General features: G+C 48.0%; 1 protein-coding gene across 3 annotated transcripts in view; it reads left to right on the top strand.

The window, feature by feature from the left end:
• The window catches only part of TSPAN14 (tetraspanin 14), a 57,485-nt gene extending 49,117 nt beyond the window's left edge, over positions 1-8,368 (top strand). For 2 of the 3 annotated variants that reach the window (XM_008049899.2, XM_021708178.1), the window contains 4 exons: positions 1,016-1,141; positions 2,344-2,388; positions 4,844-4,963; positions 6,558-8,368. In XM_008049899.2, the coding sequence (XP_008048090.2) occupies positions 1,016-1,141; positions 2,344-2,388; positions 4,844-4,963; positions 6,558-6,629 (363 nt within the window). In that variant the 3' untranslated portion in view covers positions 6,630-8,368. The remainder of the gene's footprint in view (positions 1-1,015; positions 1,142-2,343; positions 2,389-4,843; positions 4,964-6,557) is intronic. The other variant, XM_021708179.1, reaches the window with a different exon arrangement.
• Positions 8,369-22,228: the final 13,860 nt, after the last annotated feature.

Raw genomic sequence — 22,228 nt, 5'->3', positions numbered from 1 at the left:
CTCGGGGTGGGGCCTGTGGCGGGGCAAGGGGGAAAAGGCCAGCTCCTGACTGAGGAGGGACTGGGGCTGAGTGCACCGTGCCCTGTGCTCGGTCGGGGGCGCCACCGAATAAGGCATGTGGTTGGAAGGAGGAGGTGCCAGGGCCGCCTTTGTTACAATTTCCTTCTTTTTATTATTTATTTATTTATTATTTCTAGAGATGAGGTCTTGCTGTTGCCCAGGCTGGTCTTGAACTCTAGGGTTCAAGTGATCCTCCCGCCTTAGCTTCCTAAGTAGCTGAGACACAGGTGGCTCCCCAGCACACCCGGCATTCCTGTTTTCTTCATCTTAATTTTTCTTCAGACTTCAGTGTTCACCATATTTTTAAGATTTTGTTTTACTTATTATCTAAAAAAAATTTTTTTTTGAGTTGGAGTCTCACTCTGTCATCCACGCACATGGCCACTGCAGCCTCGACTTGCTGGCTCAGGTTATTCTTCTGCCTCATCCTTCCAACTAGCTGGAACTACAGGTGTGGGCCACCTTGTCCAGCTATGTTTTTTATTTATTGTGGAGACGAGGTCTCGCCAAGTTGCCCATGCTGATCTTGAACCTTGGCTCAGGCAATCCTCTCACCTCGGACTCCCAAAATGTTGGGATTATAGGCGAGAGCCACCATGCCCAGGTTATTTTGTTTTAGAATCATGGGATATACCTGTTTTCTTCTTTTTTTACAGCTTAATTTGTCTTATAGATGTGGGTACAACTCAGGATTGGGTACATATGTCATCATTGTACAGGTAAAATTTGGGCCTTCCTTTGGTCCCCACTTTACCTGGCCCATTTTCTTCTTAAAAGGGCTACCTGGGTCACTAGTTCAGCTTCCCTGTGCACATGGGAGGTAGTGTGGTGGGCCTTGATTTCTTTGTATGGTAGATATGGGCACGCACCAGTGTCACTGAGTCTGACACCCTATACTGGTCAGCTGTGGCCCTGGCTTGGAGCTTCTGATTGTTCTTTCCTTTTGTGATTACAGAACCAGTGCTGTGGTGCCTATGGCCCTGAAGACTGGGACCTCAACGTCTACTTCAACTGCAGCGGTGCCAGCTACAGCCGTGAGAAGTGCGGAGTGCCCTTCTCCTGTTGTGTGCCAGATCCCGCAGTGAGTCTCCCTGGGCGAGTGGAGCCCCTGCTCCTCCTAAAGCTAAGAAGTTCTTGAGGCCCCACCAGTGCTCTGGGCTGCTGCTCTTATGCAGACTGAAGCAGTGGGTGTGTTCCCTCCATGCCCTACCCTAAGGCTCTCACAGCTGTGAAATCCTATATGTATACATGCCAGGAACATTCTTGTGTGGCCTGCCCTGACCCTAGTGTTGTAGGTGTAGCACGAGAAAAACATTGTTGTCCCTTCCTGGAGGGATTCTCACTCAGGGTGTCTGGCCAAGATGTCATGAATGTAGTGAACTCTGGTTGGCCCTTTTGCTGTTGTTTCTTTTGGGAAAATGCCTGGTACTCAGAAGCTCACAGAGGCCGTGAAGGCAACCATCATCTCGGGGATGATGTGCCTTGGTGGTGAACTAGTTTCTGTTCTTTCTTCAACTAGTTTCATTCCCAGTCCAAGGCCTCACAAGCTGGGCTCATGGGGTGACTTGTTGCTCTGAATTGTCTAAACCGAGCCTGAGCGGAACTGTCAATTATGTAATGCCTGAGTGGGCCACAGGGCTCTGAGAAGGCAAGGCATCACCGTTATTATATGGGCAAGTTCCCCAGCCCAGGAGAGGCTCAGATTTGCTGAAGTTGCAGCTCTGCCTGAGGTCTCCACTGTAACTTAGAAATCTGTCAGACACTATAGTAAGTGTTGCTTTTTTAGCAAGTGTACCTTTACCTTCTAGCAAAGGAATTGGCAAGCTGTGGCCCAGGGGCCAAATCTGACCTGCTGTTTTTTGTATGACCTGCAAGCCAAGAATGCTTTCACCTATTTTTAATTGGTTGAAAATAAATCAAAAGAAGGATAATATTTTGTGGTATGTGATAATTATTTGAAATTCAAATGTCATTGTCCATAAGGTTTTCTGAGATACAGACATTTCTATTCATTTATATATTGTCTGTGTCTACTCTTATGCTACAATAGCAGAGTTGAATTTGTGTCTGAAATATTTACTGTCTAGCCCCTCACAGAAAAAGTTTCCTTGCTGACCCCTGTCCTAGCCTGAAAGATTAGTTGCCAGGGAGATTGAAGGACATGAGCGCTAATTGAATATGCACAGGTGTTTGCTGGTGTTTGGTTGTAATTTTTCTAGAGCCTCCTACCACCAGTGCTTCTTGAAGTACCAAAAGTGACTAATTTTTCTGCTTTTCTTACAGCAAAAAGTTGTGAACACGCAGTGTGGATATGATGTGAGGATTCAGGTGAGAACTCCAATGTGCACAGATTTAAGAGTTCTTTAGGTTGACAGTTCTTTAGGTTTTGTTTGCTAGGGTCCATCTTTCTGATTTAGCACAAGTGCAAATTGAAGTGGGAAAACTAGGGATGATTAAGCTCAAAGGTGCCATCTAAGCTGGGGGCAAGCTGAGCAGGGCACAGTGTCATACAGCTTGCTTCCTACTTTGGTGGAAAGAGCCCCAGGAGCAGCGATAGGTGGTAATTTCAAGCCCCGTGAACTGCAGTCCCCAAACCTAGCAGTTGCTGCATTACAGAGATGGGATGGAAGTTTTGAGGGACAAAGACTGTGTTTTTAAGAGGCTCCTTGGAGACCCAGAAGAGATCTATTATGAAGGGCGCAGGATAAAGCTAAAGGAGTGTGTGCTTTGTCCAGCCTCCATATGGAGGCAGTGGTGACAAGGAAGGAGACTGGCCTGGAGCAGGGGTGAAGTTCTGTCTTCCAGGGCTTCCTTCAGGCTGCAGGGAGTGTGCTCTTAGTTGGCAAGAGAAGCAAGGCCCACCTCCAATCCAGTCTTTACTCTGGAGGCTTTGGTGATAGGAATGACAGCTGTTCTGAAAGGGTGGGGTCTTGGGGAATCTACACAGATCCCTCATTTTATAGCCATGGACCTGAAGGATGTGGACCTGTACCTTGGAAACTCAAGAGTCCTTACTGCAGGGATGAGCCACTGTAGACTGAATGTTCGTGTCTCCTTGCAATTCATATGTTGAAACTTAATCCCCAGTGTGATGGTTTTTGATGATGGGGCCTTTGGATGGGGCCTTTGGCAGAGCCCTCATGAATGGATTAGTGCCCTTCTAAAAGCCCCAGAGAGCTTATTTGCCTCTTACAGCATGTGAGAACACAGTGAGAAGACACTGTCTATAAACCAGAAAGTGGGCCCTCACTGGATGGACACTGAATCTGCCAGAGCCTTGATCTTGGGCTCCCAGCCTCCAGAACTGTGACATAAATTCCTGTTGTTTATAAGCCACCCAGTCTATGGTATTTTGTTTATGAGTAGACTAAGACAAGGACCTATATCTACATTGGCTTCCCCAGCTATGAATTTCTTTGCCACTTATATTAGTTTGCTCAGGCTGCTGTAACAAAGTACTACAGACCAGGTGGTTGAATAAACAGAAATTGATTTTCTCATAGTTTAGAGACTAGAAGGCTCAGATCAGGGTGTTGGCAGGGTTGGTTTCTTCTGAGACCTCTCTCCTTGGCTTGCAGATGGCCATCTTCTCCCTGATTTTATATGATTATATGATCTTCCTTTTGTGCATGTTTGTGTCCTTTTCTTATTAGGACATCAATCATATTGGATTAGGGCCTACCCTAGTGACCTCATTTTAGCTTCATTACCTCTGTAAGACCTTATATTCAGATACCGTCACATTCTGAGGGTATTGGGGGTTAGGACATCAACAAATAAATTTTGAGAAAGACACAGTTCAGCTCATAACACCACTAAAGTGAATTAATGTTCCATCAGTGTTGCCATGGAGGAGGTGATAGGTGAGAACTGTAAGGGGGGTGAGGGGTGAGCAAGCCTGGGGTGTATGTTGGGCGCTCACTGATGCTCTGTGGATGTGGGTGCTGGGGGCAACTGAATGGCTGGTGAACAATACCTGCTGGCTCCGTCTCCTGGTGCCTTGCTTCCCTGTGGAATGCACACCGAGAGACCACTCTCCCTTCCTTCTCCTGCTAATTCCTCTTGACTCAGAAGACTCTGGATCCCTCTCCCAGTTTCATTCCCTTTAAAGGCACACATCTTACTCCTCCATGCCCTCCTTTCTTCACATGTGGGCTTTGAGGTGTGTTTTGAGCAAGTTGATCCTTAAATCTCTGAAAGCCTAAAGACAAATGGGTTAAAGATCATAGCCAGGGAACCTTTGGTCAGATAGATGGGTGATGAATAGCACGCTGCCCAGTGAGGGGCAGAGATGGAGATAAGTAGATTGAGTTTCTCTTGGAGAGTTCTGAGTTCTGCCCGTCTTTGGTGCCTGCCTCTCGGAGTCCTTATTCCCAACTGTCCTTTGCCCTGCTCCCTTCTGGAACTCTCTAGGGCAGGGGTCTCCAACCCCCAGGCCACGGACTGGTCTGTGGCCTGTTAGGAACCAGACTGCATAGCAGGAAGTGAGCAATAGGCGAGCGGAGCTCTGTCTCCTATCAGATCTGTGGTGGCGTTAGATTCTCATAGGAGCGCGAACCCTAATGTGACCTGTGCATGCGAGGGATCTAGGTTGCATGCTTCTTATGAGAATCTAATGCCTGATGATTTCTCCCTGCTCCCTCCCTGCATACCCCATCCATGGAAAAATTGTCTTCCACGAAACCAGTCTCTGATGCCAAAAAGGTTGGGAAGTGCTGATCTAGGGAACTGGGGCAGGAACATCATATGTACCGCAGGCTCAGGCTGTGGCATTTCCCTGCAGCTGAAGAGCAAATGGGACGAGTCCATCTTCACGAAAGGCTGTATCCAGGCACTGGAGGGCTGGCTCCCGCGGAATATTTACATCGTGGCTGGTGTCTTCATTGCTATCTCACTGCTGCAGGTGTGTTCCAGGAACCCTCAGAATTGGCTGGTAACCTTTTTTTATTTGAAGAAATTGGGCCCTTAACATTAAGTCCTTGCCTAGCTTGGATATGATATTACAGAAAAAAAGAAAGGCATCCGGTTGGGTGTCTAAGGTTGCATGTGTGTGTTGGCAGGAGCCTGTTGGCCTCCATACTGTTGTGTTTCAGGGGCTGGGCCAGAACAGGCTATGATCCCCTCTCCCAGTGGTCTGCTACCTAAAAGAAAGCCATCTATGTGTGGGGCAGGCTGGGGGAGGGGATCCTGTCAGCAGCCCTCTCCAGAGGGCCCTGCAGGCTGCATAAGGGTGCATTTCCTCTCTGAAGGTTGGGATCCCTCTCTGAAACTTGAGAGGATAATGGTAGAAGCATGAGAGTGGGAGGTGGTAGTCAGTCTGCTGGGGCTTGAAGGGGGCCTGAGGCTCAAGTGTGTGCACTCACCCTAGGACCTCTCCTCCTTGTCCCTGGGACCTAGGCTGGGGCTCTCAGGCATCTTCCCTGTCCTCATGACCCTCTGAGGCCCACTGCCCTTTGTGGCTTCCTTTCCCCTCCAAGGCTGTACTTGTTTATTTGAACCAGGTCTCGCACCTAGAAGGACATTGGTGGCTGAGGGGGCAGTGTGGCCTGGGGTGAGTGGGCTGACTAGTGCCAGCAAAAGAACTGGCAGAGAAAATCAAGAATTCAGTGGTCTGAGAAATCAGGAGGCTTTCCAGTGCTGCCTGGGGCTTGTAAGAATAAGCTTACAACCTCTGAGCAGCTCCTGGGATAGCTGATACCATTCTTGGGTGGAAAATACATCATATGACAATATTTGACTTTGACCTTACCTTGGAAGAGGGTGACTGAAGTGGACCTGGGACTGCCAGCCACCCACACATACCTTTCTCCTTCAAAGCAAGACTGAGAGACCGAAGCATCTAGAAAGGGAAAGAAAAAATGTACTTGCAAAGTAGGAAAGGGGATCAGGCTTCAGAAGGACTTGTCAAATAAGAACCCCAACAAGAATTTAAAGGAAAAAGAAAGCAAGCAAACTTTTAAAGGTTACCAAGTTCACACCAGTCTGTTCATGTTAGAAGAACATCAATCTTTCCTCATCCTTTTCCTGTTCACCAAGGTCGGGATGCATTTTCAGACATTAGCACAGCCAAAATTAGGGACAGCCTTAGTTTTATAACAGAATCTAGGTTTACGGGAAACATTCAAGATGTATTATTTTAGGAATCAAAACAAGTCAGGGTGACCCTGTTATTTTTGGTTTAACCCAGGGACAGTTGTGTCCTGCCCCGTGGTATATGACGTGCTTAATCATATTGGAGGCAGAACAGTGTGTCCGTTTTGCTTCTGTGGTGCCTGTGGTTTGCTTCTTCTAGGATCTAGGGATACAGGAAACTAGATCCCAGGCCTCCCTTTCCATTGGTGGGCCCGCCACTTTGCCATGTGCTGGAGCTTTGCTCTCTGTGTCCTCAGTCATGGCAGGGTGGGTGAAGGAGTGATGTGCAGCGGGACACCACCTGCTTGTCTTCTGCCTTGGGCCCCAGCACTGATAGCTGCTGACTCTGCTGGTTTTGGTTTCAGATATTTGGCATCTTCCTGGCGAGGACCCTGATCTCAGACATCGAGGCAGTGAAAGCAGGCCATCACTTCTGAGGAGCAGAGGCGAGCGCACGCAGAGCTGAGCCACACCGTGGAGGCCAAAGCCCTTCACTGCCATCAACCTTATATCCAGAGGGAGAGAAGCCTATACCCACCCGGAGCCAATGTCCTATCTTTAGCATCAGCGTGATGTGACCTGTTTCTGCTTGCTGGTGCTGAAGACTGAGGGGTCACCTTGTCACCTACCCAAACTTGTGACTGCATCGCCTCTGGGGTCTACCCAGAGATACAGAATGTGTCTTTTTGTGGAGTGGTGACTCTGAGGGACAGATGGGGCTCACATGGTTGCAAGGAGGGCTTGACTTGGTCTTCCTGGAGCCCAAGGTTGTCTGCAGGACACCCTGACCCTCTCACCATGATGTCCAAGTGTCTGCTTTGGGTCATCCACATCTATGGGTAGAGGGACTAGTAGGCATGGGCAGGGCTTCTCTCTCTCATGTCAAGCAGCACAGTGCTTTTCCCTTAACTTGGGAAAAGGAGGGGCCCTAGTTGACCCCCGTGTGCCAGCGGGGTCTGCAGCAGTGTGCATGTTTCCGGGGTCATTTGCAGGATCTCAGCCATGTCTAAGTGAAGTAAGCCTGAGCCAGTGCGTGGACTGGTGCCACGGGAGTGCCTTGCCCGCTGCCCTCCCACAGGTCCGTCAGCTGTTCTCCTAGCATGAGAACTGCCTCGGTCTCAATAGCATTAAGTCCTGATGGCACCGGTGGGGCGGTGGGCATGGCTCTTCACTGAGAGCCGGCTCTCCTTTTCTTAAAGCGTGTAAATAGTTTATTTATAGGGGTAAGAGCGTTCTCACACCATTTCTTCATTTCTTCTTCCTTTCCTCTGGCATTCTCCTTAAGCAGCCTTATGTGATGTCTATGGCTGGAGCCAACCTTTTCTGTTCCCTCGAGTGTCTCAATAACCAGCCCACAATAGCCTCTCCTTCCCCTCCACAGACGTGCACCCTTCCTCCATGCATCCCCACACACAGACACCCCCCACTCCCCAGCTTGGCCTCACTGTCTTCTGGTCTTGGTGCTACTGAAATTGTCACTCAGAACTTGAATCCTAACCCTCACTCCCCACTGCAGGGCCAGGAAATCCCAGCACAAGATGGCCAGCCTGAAACCCTCGACCAGGGCTCTTCACGGACATGTACCCAGAGCTGACCAGCCTGCTATTTGCCTCTCTCTGGAGCGAGCAGCTTTTCTGTGGCCAGGCCCTGTGCTGAGCCACAGACCCCAGGCTACACCTGCTCAGAAGCTTGGGATGTTTTATTTCTGGCTTTTGTGGTGACTTCCCCTAATGGGAAATCTGTGGTCCCTGTGTCCACTCTTTCTTTCAGGGCTGTTCTGGGGCTTGCTCTTAGAAATGATGTCGTCTTAAGTACTGAATAACCCCCTGGGGATAGCTGGGGCATTTGCCCATTTTTAGCTGGGCTACTTTCTAATGCTTCTCCATAGCTTGCACCACTTTTCTTTTCATCATTCAGGGATTGAGTGCGACCTTTAGTTACTTGCTGAAGTGTACATTCTAGTGTGGTGTATACTGGTTATACTGGTGGCCGTTTGTCGATGATGATGATATCTTTTTTTTTTTTTAACAATTCTCTGTAGACTAGCGGAAGAATGCTTGTTTTTTTAGGAAGTGTGATGCTTCTCTTTGACTGCCAAACTCTTTTATGGAATATATCTTTATATTAATGTTGTTGTTTTGGTCATTTTTGCTTTGGGTCTTTACCAAGATGGCACTAAGCATCTCAGTGGTAAATTCAGTGCCAGGGGAATCAGTGGGATAGGGTGAGACTAGACCTTACAGAAGGACAGATGGTAAAGGCAATTCATTGTTGGTACAATCGGACATAAATTTCCTGAGTGATTTTTTTTTTAAATATTCTATGTGGTGCCACTTTCAACAATCAGTTACTTGTATGCAGGCTGCAACCCGAATAAGTTGACTTGTGGCTTAGTTGCCTCCAGCTGTAAGCATGAGCTGGAAAAATCTTTGACTCTATAGGCCCAGAGGAAGCATCACTTTAGGTTATCTCTCTCAGGCCCTGAGCAATACTACTTACTGATCCACACAGAAGAACTTGGGAACTCTGGGTTGAAGTCTAGACTGGTTGAAGTTCTGGACTTGCTTGGCCTGTCTATGAAGGGGGTTAGTGGCGGTATCTTCCTCGCCCGGTGTCTCTGACCCAGCCTGCCCTGCAAAAGTGGGTGACTGCAGGCCCCTGCCAGTGCATTGGCACCAATAGCTCCTGGAAGGCTCCTGCTGACCTCTCCCATCCCATCTATTTATATAGACTTGGCTCAAGTGAAGTCCAGCTGTGGCGTTTTCACAGTTGGGTTTGTTTTCCAATTAGTTTATAGAAGTTCTTGGCCATTTTAAACCATTTCATCTGACTCTGAGTAGTTGGATGAGGAAAGAAAAAAACGAGGGTAAAGAGGTTTGTGTGTGGCCATCTGCAGCAAACATGGGCTCTACCTGAAGGCACAGGACAGACCCCCTGCTCACTCCCTGCCCAGCACTGGTCTGCCCTGAATCCTCACCTTCCCTGTCCTCCAAGACTAGGGTGGTGGCCAGTGTGTGACTTCTTTACTCTCTCCTAGCCCTGACCTCCATGCATGCTCCCCTTAGAGTTTCAGGGTCTCTTTCTTGCCTGAGATTCCTGCCCACCACCTTTAGGGACTTTGCTGTGTTATTTTTCCTGTCTCTGGCCTTCCTTACTCCATCCTAAACATTTGCCCTGACCCTGTTGCCTCCTTCTGTTTCTTCCCTGGGCAGCTTCTACCTGGGCTGTCTGTACCCCTCCTTCTGCCACCCCTTTCTCTATCTCCTTGTCTGAAAGCCGCTTATCCTACCATCAACACCGGGCCTCTTTTGGCCTCTAGCACCTGACACTGTGGACCACCCTCTCCTCCAAGTGTTCTTCTTCATAGACCCAGCAGACTCACCTCTCTTATCCTCTCTTGTTCATCCTCCTCTGGCCTCTGGCTGCAGCTGCCACTGTCCTCACCAGTCTCCAGGGATCCCCACTTCTCTCAGGGCAGGGGTGTAAGCCCAGCGGGAAAACCATCTGTGCTGGTCCCCAAGAAGTCTGGCACTTGCTTTCTCCACGTGAATTGTAATAAAAATTAATGGATACAGAACTTTCCCGGAAAATAGGAAGTGTTCAGAGTACCTTACAGATAATAAACTCATTCAGCCACCAGAACAGCTCTGAGGAAGCCATTTTCTGCTCAAAATGTTAGACTCAGAAAAAGGTAAGTTACTGTCAAGGATTGGGGAGGGTTAGGTTCAATCCCTGGACACCTTCCTCCAGAATCTCTACCTGCAGGTGAAATAGGAGATTTGGTCCTGGAATCTCTAATTGGCCCTGCTAAGCAAAATCAGCCCAGAGGGCAAGGCTGAACAGAGTTACTTTCCTGAGATCGTGCAGTTCACTGGGCCCTGTGGCAGGTGGGCAGGCATTTAAGAAAGGTGGAAGAGTGTCAATCCCTTGGCTTGTACCTGAATTTGGGTGTCTAGTTTGGTCTGAGGGACCCATGAGAAAGCCTGGTATTACCTGGAGGAATTTAACCCCATTCTGGGTTAGAGGCCCTTTCCTCTGGGCAGCAGGCTTATGCCTTTGTCAAGCCACAGCTGCAGAGGGCACTGGGTGTTCACAGACTGGTCTCTGGTTTAGCATTTCTGAAGTAAGCAAAAGCTATCATCCACCCAGTAAGCCTATGAAGGACTTCCTGTGCTGGACAGTGGGGATCAGACACTGCCTTTCTCAAGGAGATGCCATGCAGAGGCTGCTGGGGGCGGTGATGGACATGCATATGAGTGTGAGCTGCTGCAGAGTTGGAGGGCTTACGGAGAGGAGGGGGGCTGACCTCATGGCTTCTCAGCCTGCAGCCCAGAGGGATATAGACTGGAGGAAGGAGGAAGGTTGCAGTGGTCCCAGCACCTGAGGCATCCTGCTGTCGTGGGAAGGTCCCTGCCCAGGTGTCAGGTGTGTCAGCCCTGTTACCCACTGGTCCAATGCCTTCAGCTGTACTGGATGAGAGGGGAAGGAGAGTCCTGTATGACCTTCACAGGTGGGTCTTTCCAGCTCTATGGACATGCGGGGGTGTCAGGCCACAGAGTTTTTAGATGCCGGTCAATAGGAACATGTCTCCCATGATGAATCTTGGTAATGGTGTTTCCCTTTGCTTGTGTCTGTCATTGTGCCCAGGAGAATGCTGCCTGGCCTTCAAGGGCCGAGGACTACCTTCAATCCTGTTCTCATTCACCTGGGTGCTCTCTCTAAAAATCCAGAGAACCTTGCATCTCTGGGGCCTTTTAAACTCCTTATAAAGTCGGCAAGACTTGTACTTCCCTGCTTGAGGCTGCACTAAAGTCATTTCATTCTCAAATGCCTGTGGCATCTCCAAGGTGCCTTAGGATGGAGGTGAAGTGGGCTTTGCCAAACTGGAGTTATTGTGTAACTTTGGGATGAAAGAAAAGTTAGGCACGTTTAAGTGGATGCTCTTCTGGTGAAGTTGCCAACGTTAGCTTTGGAGAGGGAAAAAGTGAGTCTTCTTACTCTGAAACAATGACTTCTTCACTCAGCTTTCTCTCTGTGCTCTGCATCTCGTATTCCAGCAAAGGCTTCAAAAGCATGATTTAATAACTACCAAAATAAATGATCACTTTGGACTGTGATTTTGTCACCTCAAACAACTTTTAAACTGGTCTTTTTAATATACGTAAGTAAAAGCAATCTAAACATGGAAGTGTGAAGTGAAAAGGCTGTCTTCTATTCCCCAGAGACAACTACTATTAAATATCCTTCCAGAAAAGGGCCATGCATATTCAGATGATCACATGAATGGAATCATTTTACATAGTATTTTATGATTAGTGTCACTTAATATACTGACCCATGGTGTATCTTCATGGTCACGCCATCCACTGTTGGACGATGCCAGGAGCAGATGGACCTTGCTCTTGTACCAGGAGAGTACGTTTACAGTCACAGGTAACAGAAAACCCAATTCAAACTGACCGAAACAATGAGGGGAAGTTTTTGGCTCCTGAAACTGGAAAGTCCAAAGGTGGGGTGAGTTTCAGGGTTGTGTTGGTCCAAGTGGCTCAGTGACGCCAACAGGATCTGGTTTCCTTTCTCTGCTCTGCCTTCCACAGTGTCCCCTTTATTTGGCAAAGGGAAGGAAGGGTACTTCATGGACAAACCTTGTGCCTTCTGCTGATGAGGGCAGCATGGTGGTGAAGCCATCGAGGAAAAGGACCTCCAGACACACTCCATTACTATATTTGGGTGTAAAGTGTAGACATACCCAGCCCCCCCTTACTCCATTTGGGAGTAAAACGCAGCACCTGTAGGATGGGGACTGAGCCTGGGGAAGCTGCCAGCAATTCCATTGTGCTTCTATGGATGGATGTGACAGGTGTGTGCAGGGTTTTGCCCCCACCCCCATGGCTTATAAAAAAAAAATCCCCAGCAGAACGCAGTGGCTTATGCCTGTAATCCCAGCACTTTGAGAGCAGGAGGATTGCTTGAGCCCAGGAGTTTGAAACGAGCCTGGGCAGCATAGCAAGACCTCATCTCTACAAAAATCAAAAAAATTTAACAAGGCATGATGGCATGCACCTGTAGTCCCAGCTACTCGGGAGACTGAGGCAGGAGATGGCTTGAGCCCAAGAGGTCAAAGCTACTGTGAGCCACTACACTGCACTCCAGCTTGGGTGACAGAGTGAGACCCTGACTCAAAAAAAAAAATTCCCATAGTATTTTGTTTCTGAAATTACTTCCTAGTAGGGTGTATAAGAAAAAGCATGTTTTTAAGGGGGTTCTTCGGGGAGGTGGGCTCACATTTTAATGAATGTGTGCTTGGGGCTGGGGCATGCCAATTGTTGCCATTCATTGCTGGTGTGTGGGAGTAGTAATAGTCCGCTCCATGGGGTATTTCAAGGATTAAATGAGGTAGGTAAGGCATTTAACAAAGGTCCAGGTTGCTTAGTATTTGTCCTCCCAAATTACCACTAATATAATTTTAGAAGCTGGGAAGATTTTATCTGTGGTACCAATCTCCACGGGGCCAGCTGCCTGGGTCCATGTGATACAAGCTCAGGCTTTGAGCCATGCCGAAACATAACAGTCTACTTCCTGTCCCTTTAGGAATAAGGCTTTGAGATTTGTGGGGAGCCTCAGCAAGCATTTGGAGTTCAAGGTCTGTTTGCTTTCTGTGCCATAGGGGTGGGGAGGTAAAAGGGGTGGTTGCTTGTTTCTTGGATTGTGGATCCTGCCAGAAACCACAGCTGGAGAAGAAATTGCCCCCGAGCCCCCGGAAGCAGTAGAGCAGCCCTCACCTACCAAGGGGGCCAGGGCAGTCCACACAGGCACAGGGGCCTATAAGGGATGGTCCGTGGGGAGAAACGGGATTATTGTGAGCATCAGCTGTGGGCTAATGTGTTTTGGAAACTGCAGGACATCATGTTTGGGTGGTGGACCCCATCTGGTCCTACTCCTCCCCATGCAAAAACAGGCCCTGGGAAGGGCTGGGACTTGCCAGAGGCCTCAGCCTAAGGGACTGGTGCTCTTTCGTACATCCCATGAGGGAGAGTGTCCATTTCCTTGGGGAGGACAGCCTCGGCAGGATGGGGAACCGGGGACCGGTGCTTGGGGGACTGTGTGAGACTAGTACATGGGCCCTCCTGTACTTACCCTGGTGCCCTGAGAAACACTGGTGTCCAGAAACATGCTTGGACTACCAGAAGGTCAGGAAAAGCCAGTTTGTTTGTTCTGAGGGGGTGAAAGCAGGAAATGTCCTCATCTTCATCCTCTACCTCATGGCGACACCACCCCGCCTTTCTTTGTCCTCTCTCTTCACCCTATGCGTCAAGCCATTTCAGCTGCACTAAACCTTTGCAAGGAACCCGGGTTGCAGGCTGCATGTGTAGATGGTTGTTTTTGTTTTTTTTTTTTAGTTGGAGCCTCGCTGTCAGACTGGAGTACAGTGGCACAGTCACGGCTCACTGCTGACTCAACTTCCTGGGCTCAGGTGATCCTTCCTCCTCAGCCTCCTGAGTGTCTTGGACTACAGATATGCTACGAAGCCTGGCTAATTTTTTATTTTTTATTTTTTTTTGTGGAGATGAAGTCTCGCTATGTTGTCCAGGCTGGTTTCTAGCTCCTGAACTTCAGCAATCCTCCTGCTTCATCCTCCCAAAGTGCTGGGATTATAGGCATGAGCCACCATACCCAGCCTGTAGATGATTCTTTAGGCCCAAGCAGTGACTCAGCTATCAGCAGGGGAGAACCCATGTTTTCTTCCAAGTTTAGATTTATTTTTATTCTATTTTTAAAAATCACAGATGCAGTCTAATATGGAAAGAATTGGAGTGGCCCCTAGGAGGGACTGAGCACCGTGTCCCTGGAGGTATGCAAATCCTGGTTAGACACTTCCTGTTCAGGATGATATGGCTGGGGCTGGGTGGGTTTTGTGCTGCAGGGACCACAGCAAGCCTTTCCCTGAGAGACGGAGATCCTTCCCATACCCTCTGTTAAAGATAATTTTTAAAAGACGTGACTCATAAATATTTCATGTGCACATGTCAAATACTTTATTTAACTTATTAATTAAATGAGAGAGCTGCTAAGATTAACAACCAGTTCAAAGGAAAAATCACAGTGAACTATAAGTCTACATGGAGTAAAGGAATGTTGAAACTTTTTCTTTCAGGAGGAAAGGGGTCAGTTGAATCTTATTTGGATATATGCACATCTATAGTTAAGAATTATTTTGCATTAACTCTACAACTTAGAGAGTTGTAAAGGAGCTCAAGGTAATAAAGCCTAGAGTCAGATAACTGGAAAGGTGTGCCTTGATACAGTTTTCCACTGGAGACACCCAGAATCATTTTTGCATAATCCAAATTTTGTTCCACCTCTTGTCCATCTGGTGGAACTCACTTTTAAAATAGGACCCAGGCAGGGATCCAAAGGAGCCAATCTTTTGTGGTGAAAAATGAAGCCTGGGTGTTAGAGCAATTGCCAGGTGCCCTAGGTAAGGGCTAGCCTCTGTGAGAGGCATCTTGGAAGCACTGGCGGTCCTCTCAGTAGAGAATGGATGGCTCAGGCCATGTCTGCCAGTGTGTCTGTCGAGCTGCATTAGATCTGTCTCCCCATCTACTTCAGCAGACATCTCAATTGCTGCATCCAAAACTGCTGTTTTTCTTTTCTTTTCCCAACCCCAAATTCCATCCATACCCCCAGACTGCTCCTCTCCCTCTTCCTCATCTCAGCTAAGGGCACCCAGTGGCCAAATCCAGGACTATGTATCACCTGCGCTGTGTATGACATCAGGTCACCTAGTCTAAAAGTTAAACATCTAATCAAGAGGTCCTTAAGGCTTCAGTCCCTGGAATAACCATCATGACAGATTTCTATCTTTCTCTTTTTTTTCTTCTGAACAATTCCTAGGACTCCCTTTGTTTGCAACATGTGCATTCAAATCTTTAAATGTTTGGAAGCATGCTTACTTCCTTTTTTTGTGGATCTCGAAGTGATTCCTGGAGGCTGGGGGGTGGGGGTGGGAGGACTTGGGTAGTATACAAGAATCAGTAATGGATGTTCTAAGCAACTGGGGATGTTGGGGTTTCCCAGCCCCTGGCTGACAAACTCTTCCCTCCTTCGCCCCAACACAATTCTCACAACTGGCAATGGTGAACATTTAAAATTTGCAATTGTAGTCTTTTTTTGTCCCCTACAACTCCCTCTCCCCTTACCTCAAACCTGTACCAGGATAGGTATTAGCCACTGGCCTTGGAGTGGATATTCAGTGTCGTTTTCAAGGGAAAATCTGGAACTGAGACATCTAGGGCCAAAAGCCCTTCTTCAATCCATGCACTCAAGTGCAACAGTCAGACATCCTCATAGAAAACCTGCTGTGGGCCCAACACTGCCAGGCTTGTGGGGGTAGGAGGAGAGAACACCTTAATCCATTTTAAGTAAGAGGAAATGGGCTCTGACGAAGGAACTTGTCCATTGCCACACAGCTAGGAAGTGACAGAGCCACATTTACAGTCCAAGATTTTCACTCCAAGGACTATTCTCCCTCTGATGACACTAATTCGCAGAGCACAATCAGCAAGCAAGGACGCAGGCAAGCGCTGGAGGCAGGCAGTGATGTAGCAAAGTGAGAAGGTGTGTGGTGCACATGTAAGAGCCTGGGACCAGGTACCATTTCCGCTGTAAAATGGGCACAGTAATTCCAATACTGTAGCTTGTACCTTAGAGCAATGGATCTCAAAGAGTGATTTCCAGATCAGCAGCTGCAGCATCATCCCTGGCACTTGTAAAAATGCAAATTTTATGTCCCTCCCTTCAGAACCAAGGGACCAGAAGCTCTGCGCTATGACTCAGCGGTTGGTTTTAGCCAGTCCTTAGGTGATTACAGAAGGAGAGAGTCAGAATAGACTAACCACTATAACAGACATCTACACTTTGGTGGTTTTGAAAAATAAGTGTTTATTTTTTTCTCCTGTCGCAGTCCCTGGTAGGTTGTTGGTAGCTCCATGCAGTCTTTCAGGGACCCAGGCTCCTTCCATGTTGTGGCTCCATGCTCCTCTAGATGTTAGAAGTTTCTCTAGTTAGCTTGGTGGTTGAGGAAGAAGATGAGGTTCAGGGAGTGAGGATCTGAGGAACTAGAATCTACTTGTGCCACATTCCATTGGCCAAAACTCAGAAACCATATTGAACTACAGGGAGCTGGCAAAGGTCTAGCTATGTGCCCAGGCGGAAGAAGAGAGGTCAGATACTAGAGGATGGCAGTGGCTATGCCCCAATTCCCATGGTTTATGAAAGTAAACCTTGGAACGGGATTTCCTGACTTTCTAGTTCTCTGTGTGTAGGGAATTTAGGACCCAGTCTGTGGTGGATGGGATTGCCTCACTCACAGCCTCTGCTTAGGCTTCTCTCTGCTCCACAGGGTGTCCTGGAGGCAGTGGGCTCCTCTTCATGCCTAGCGGGGACATGGGCTCTGTGCCCAGATTTAGGGACAGACAGCACACTAATTCCTGTCAGCACCCTTTAGATTGGTCACTGAGGAGGAGTCCCCAGGTTTGTGTGGCCTGGAAGGACTGTCCAGAGTCTGCTTGAGGACAAGAGTCTGGGAGGTGGGCGTGGGAGGGGCAGGAGTTCAGTGAGACCTGCGTTTGAGTCTTAGATCCCTCATTAGCAGCCGTGTGACCTTGCGACTCAGTTTCCTCAAGTATGAACTTGAGATAACATTGCTTGCCTCATCATATTGTTCTAAGAATTAAATGAGATACGCAAAGCCCCTGGCATGGTACCTGCTGCCACACAGTGAGCATGTGAGACTGGTTAGCAGTTTGGCCCTCGTTGCTCCACCAAGAAGGACATGGAGATGGAAGGGTGGCACAGGGCTGGCCTGGGTGTGTTGGGTTCACTTGAGTTCTCAGCCACTCATCGAACAAGGGCACTGCTGCTCTTTGCTCCAGGTCAGGGGCCTGGGGGCTGGTGGAGCAGGGCTTGTGGTTTGGATGGGCTCGTCTGAATGAGAGAGGCAGCAGACAGGCCAATAGTCTGTGTGGTCTTTAGTGGATACCAGGGCACTTGGGAGGGCCTGTGGGAGGCTGTCCATAGTCTGTTGCCATCTGGGGCCCCAGAGTTCCTTCCTGCCTTTGAGTTCCTAAGAGTCAGTCCTAGACTGAGACTTACTCAATCCATTACATTTGTGCTAAGTGGCATCACTTCAGGGGAAACTGGATGGAGCAAAAGGTTTCCTAATTAGCATGACTCACCTCCACTAGAAACTGTCCGTTGTGTCAGCGCCTTCCCAGAGAGGCAAAAGAAGGGCGTTGGGGCCCCCACATCTCTCTAATGGACCCCACATCCAACAAGGAAGCATGTGGCTGGATTCAGAGCCCTGGGAGGACTTCCTGTGGGAAATATGCCATCAGGAAGGACCCTTAGTGATGGTCTGGTCCAGGTTCATCACTTCCTTAATCCCATGTCGTGCCCATCTCTGCAGTGTCCTTGGCAAGACAACAGAGATAGTCAAGTCACTAGACTGGTCAGGACACTGGTTGCAATTGTCTAAAACAAGGTTAAGCAAAAGGGGGTTTACAGGTTCCCACAGCTGGAAAGGACAGTGGGAGTTTTGCAGATTAAGAGAGGAACCGGGGCTGTGGGGGCTGGGAGGGGCCTTACCATGGGTATCTCTGTCTCTGGTCCTCTCTTCACGGTGGCACTCTGTTCCCTCCTAGTGCACACACAGACCTTTCCCTGCAGGGCAACACAGGTGCCTGCAACCCTGTTAGCGACCATCGTAGAAAGTCAGCCAATTTTTCTCAGTGTCAATCCCAGACTCAAGTATCAATCCCAATCAGAGTGTCAATCCCAGACTCAAGTCACAGGCCTGTCCACTACTCGACTTTTTCTTTTAAACCAGGAGTACGAGGAAGCTCCGGAGGCAGACGGAATTAGCCACCACAGCCTACTCCCCCATTACTATTTTGATTCCTCAAGTTACCTGAAACCAAGCCCCAGATTAAGAAACAGAGCGTACATTGTTGCCCACTGTGTACCTGACTGACTCACACATACCTTATCCATTTAATGTGGACAAAAGCCCTGTGGAATGCCCTATGGGTTACCTGTGCGCAGATGAGGACAGTAAGCCATGAAAAGGAGAAGGACTGCCTGAGAGGTCTTGGGCTATAAGGCTGAGTGCAACCCTGGGCTCTGCTGCCATATTGTAAACATGAGTGGATGTTCAGTTGTTTACAATGTCAGTGTGGGTGTCCTCGTCCATTAGAGATACTCAGATGCCAGCAATTCCATGGCGAGGAAGATCTCAAGACCTCCCCATGATTTCTACCAGTTCCGAGGGACTCATGTTCCAGCATCCCCTGTGTCCCAGTTCCTGTGCCCTTTAGTGATCTGTTCAGCTCTGTCCTATTCTGGCAGAGTTGAATAAAATTCACAATAAAAAAAATATGAAATTTCATAGCAAGTGTTCTGATGGAGATTTGGAGCTGAGCATGGTTGCTCACACCTGTAATTTCAGCAGAGCATTGCCTGAGCTTGAGGGTTTGAGAACAGCCTAAGCAACTTGGCAAGACCTTATCTCTACAATAAATAAATAAATAAAAATTAACCAGGCGTGGTGGTGTGCACCTGTAGTTCCAGCTACTTGGAAGGCTGAGACAGAAGGACCACCGTAGCCTAGCAGGTCGAAGCTGCAGTAGCCATGAGTGTGCCACTGCACTCCAGCCTGGGCAGCAGAATGAGACTCCGACTCAAAAGAAAAATTGGGGGTGAGGTGAGCCACAGCCTCGGATTGTATAGTCTTCTCCCTCTCTTCTTCCCCTGTTGTCTCTGCAGCTCAGAAACCCAAACTTCCAGCCCTCTGTTCTGTGGAGCAGCTCAGCTCAGCTCACCTATCAGCTTCACCTTTGAGTCTAGCAAGGTGCTCAGAAGATGAGAGGCTTCCTTTTTTTTTTTTTAAAGAGACATGGTCTTGGCTGGGCTCGGTGGCTCAGCCTGTAATCCCTGCACTTTGGGAGGCTGAGGTGGATTGCTGGAGCCCGCGGGTTCGAGACCCACCCAGGCAACTTGGCGAGACTTTGTCTCTACAATAAATCAAAAATTAGCTGGGTGTGGTAGCGAGCGCCTGTAGTTCCAGCTACTTGGACGGCTGAGGCGGAGGGATCGCCGGAGCCCAGCAGGTTGAGGCTGCGGTGGCTGGGAGCATGCCACTACACTACAGTCTGGGCGACAGAGTGAGACTTCAACTCAAAAAAAAAAAGAGAGACATGGTCTCATTACGTTGTCCAGGCTGCTCTCGCTCCTGGGTTCAAGCAATCCTCCCGTCTCAGCCTCTCAAAATGCTGGGATTACAGGTGTGACCACCACACTCAACCAATCTTTTCTTTTAATAGGATTTGTTTGTTCTCCTTAGAAAGCATAGGGGCAAAACTATTCTTTTTTCCTGAGACCATATTACATGTGATATTTTACAACCTGCCTTTCTCCTTACCGATACAGTATGAGCACCCTCTTATGCCAATACTCTTTTTAACATCAATTCTAATGGTTGTGTTACAGTATTCCTATGGATATGCTCTGGTTTATGAATATAAATCCCTTTTATCGAACACATCAGTTATTCTGAAATTTTCACTGTTGTGACTAATGCTGCAATGATTATTCTTGTATATGTCACAGAACCCCTAGAGGACATGACCACTGAGGGGTGTGCTGGTAAGATCACAGGCACAGGTGAGGATCTAGCACATTGTCCCAGCTTCATTGATTACACTTTCATACTCTGCACTGTTTTGAACTGCTGTTTTGATGACATACTAATAATTTAGTAGAGCTCTTTCTTGGTTCAATCTACCTGTTCTTGTATTGGGACTGAGATGTTTAATTTTGTAAGATTGAATACTGTAGAGAGTTGAATATTCCTCAATGTTTTCAAGGCTGCTCTCATCTGTTCATTCTTTTGGTTAACTTGGGAATCATTTTATCAAGTCTCTCCCCACTTCCAAATTCCTTTCAGATTTGGCTTGATTTGAGATTAAATGTATAAATTAACTGGAGATTGCATTTGTTACATATTGCTGTATAACAAATTACCACAAATTTGCTTAAAGCAACATGTATATGAGGGGGTGCCCAAAAAATGTATACACATTTGAAGTATGACGATCACTCAAAAGATGGTGTTAATCAAATGAATGCTAGCGTTACCATGTGACAGGCAGGACAGTCAAAGAAAATGGCAGAAGCACAGTTGAGCGAACGTCATACTACACATTGCTACCATAATTTAATTCAACTTTGAAAAGAAATACATAGATAACATCTCTTAAAATGAGTGCACAATTTTTTTGGAACCCTCTGTGTATGTGTTTGCGTGTGTGTATCATACTTCTCTGAGGCGTCAGAAATCTGGGAGCAGCTTAGCAGGGTGACTGTGGCTCCAGGTCTCTCATGAGGTTGCAGTGAAACTGTTGGTCAGGGCTACGGTCACTCTTGATCAGAACTATGAGGGTCCTCTTCTACCCTCATTCTGTGACTATTGGCAGGCTTTAGTTCTTCACCTGGCTCTCAACATGGTCTTCCCTGGAGTCAGTGATGAGAGAGAGAGAGGGAGAGGGAGAGGAGAAAAAGGAGAGAGAGAGAGAGGTGACTATGCAAGGGTGTGAGTTGAGGGTGAAGATCATTGGATCCATCTCGGAGATGGCTAAAACAGATTAACTGCACACTTTCTTAGTATGAATGTGGCATGTTCCTATACCAACTTGAATTCTAGGCGTGCTCTCAGTGAAGATATGTACTTTTCTTCATGACAAGTTCCCACATTGTTAAATTAATTCCAAGTATTTCATATTTCTAGTTCCTATTGTGAAAAGGACTTTTTTCCTCACAATGTGTTTTTCTAAGTAGTTGTTACACTCATACAGGGGCACTTTTTTTTTTTTTTTTTTTTTTGAGTCAGAGTCTTACTCTGTTGCCTAGGCTGGAGTGCAGTGGCACACTCCCGACCACTCCAGCATCAACTCGCTGGGCTCAGGCGATCCTTCCACCTCAGCCTTCCAAGTAGCCAGAACTACAGGCACACACTGCCATGCCTGGCTAATTTTTTGATATATTGTAGAAACGAGGTCTCACCAAGTTGCCCAAGTTGGTCTCGAACCCCTGGGCTCAGACAGTCCTCTCACCTTGGCCTCCCAAAGTGCTGGAATTACAGGTTTGAGCCACCGCACCTGGCCCACTTGATTTTTATGCCCATGTTTTTTCAGTGGAGACAAGACAGAAACTAAGCTGTCACCTGCTTATGTGGTGGCTGTGACAGGCTCAGAGATAATGGGGTTCTTTGGCTGCCACTGACCCTGCCTGTGATCAGAGGCGTGTGATCAGGGAATGAAGAGGAAGCCAGAACAGGTGGCCTATGGCAGAGCCATCAGTCCACCTTGTGCCCCAAATTTAGCCTGTCTGACCATGACTCCCAGGTCCAAGGCTCCATCAACCCCTTTCCAGAGCCCTGTTCTGGATACTTTCTGAGCGATCACACAGGTTCTGGTCAATTTTACCTTGAAAGTTTCTTCATTTTTTCCAGTAGATACTTATCAAGCACTGCTGTGTGCCAGGCAGTGTTTTAGGCACTGTGGACATCAGTGAACCAACCAGATGAAAGCCCTTGCCCTTGGGGAGCTTATTATTTAGTAGGGAGAGACAAAACATATATGACATTTTACAAAGTGCTGAGGAAAATAAATAGAGCAGGGGAAGGGTAGAATCAGAAGTCTAGAGGAGTGAAAGTTTGAGCAAAGACTTATAAAAGGTGATGGAACCAAGTGGGTTCTAGGCAGAAGCCATAGCTAGTGGAGGGTGCCTGACTGGAGGGTTTGTCCGACAGCAGGCCAGTGGGCCCAGCAGGCCAGTGGTCTGGAGCCAGCCATGCAGGGGAGGGAGGTGGGAGATGCCATGTGAGAGCGTGGGGTGGACTGGGAGAGCTCATGAAGGGCCTTACAGGCTCTTATAGGGACTTGGGCTCCGAGTACAATGGGTTTTGAGCAGAGGATTGACA

The sequence above is a fragment of the Carlito syrichta genome, unplaced genomic scaffold (genome assembly GCF_000164805.1).
Source record: "Carlito syrichta isolate Samal-C Ts95f unplaced genomic scaffold, Tarsius_syrichta-2.0.1 Scaffold56974, whole genome shotgun sequence".
Lineage (NCBI taxonomy): Eukaryota > Metazoa > Chordata > Mammalia > Primates > Tarsiidae > Carlito > Carlito syrichta.
This window is presented reverse-complemented; position numbering and strand designations above follow the sequence as displayed.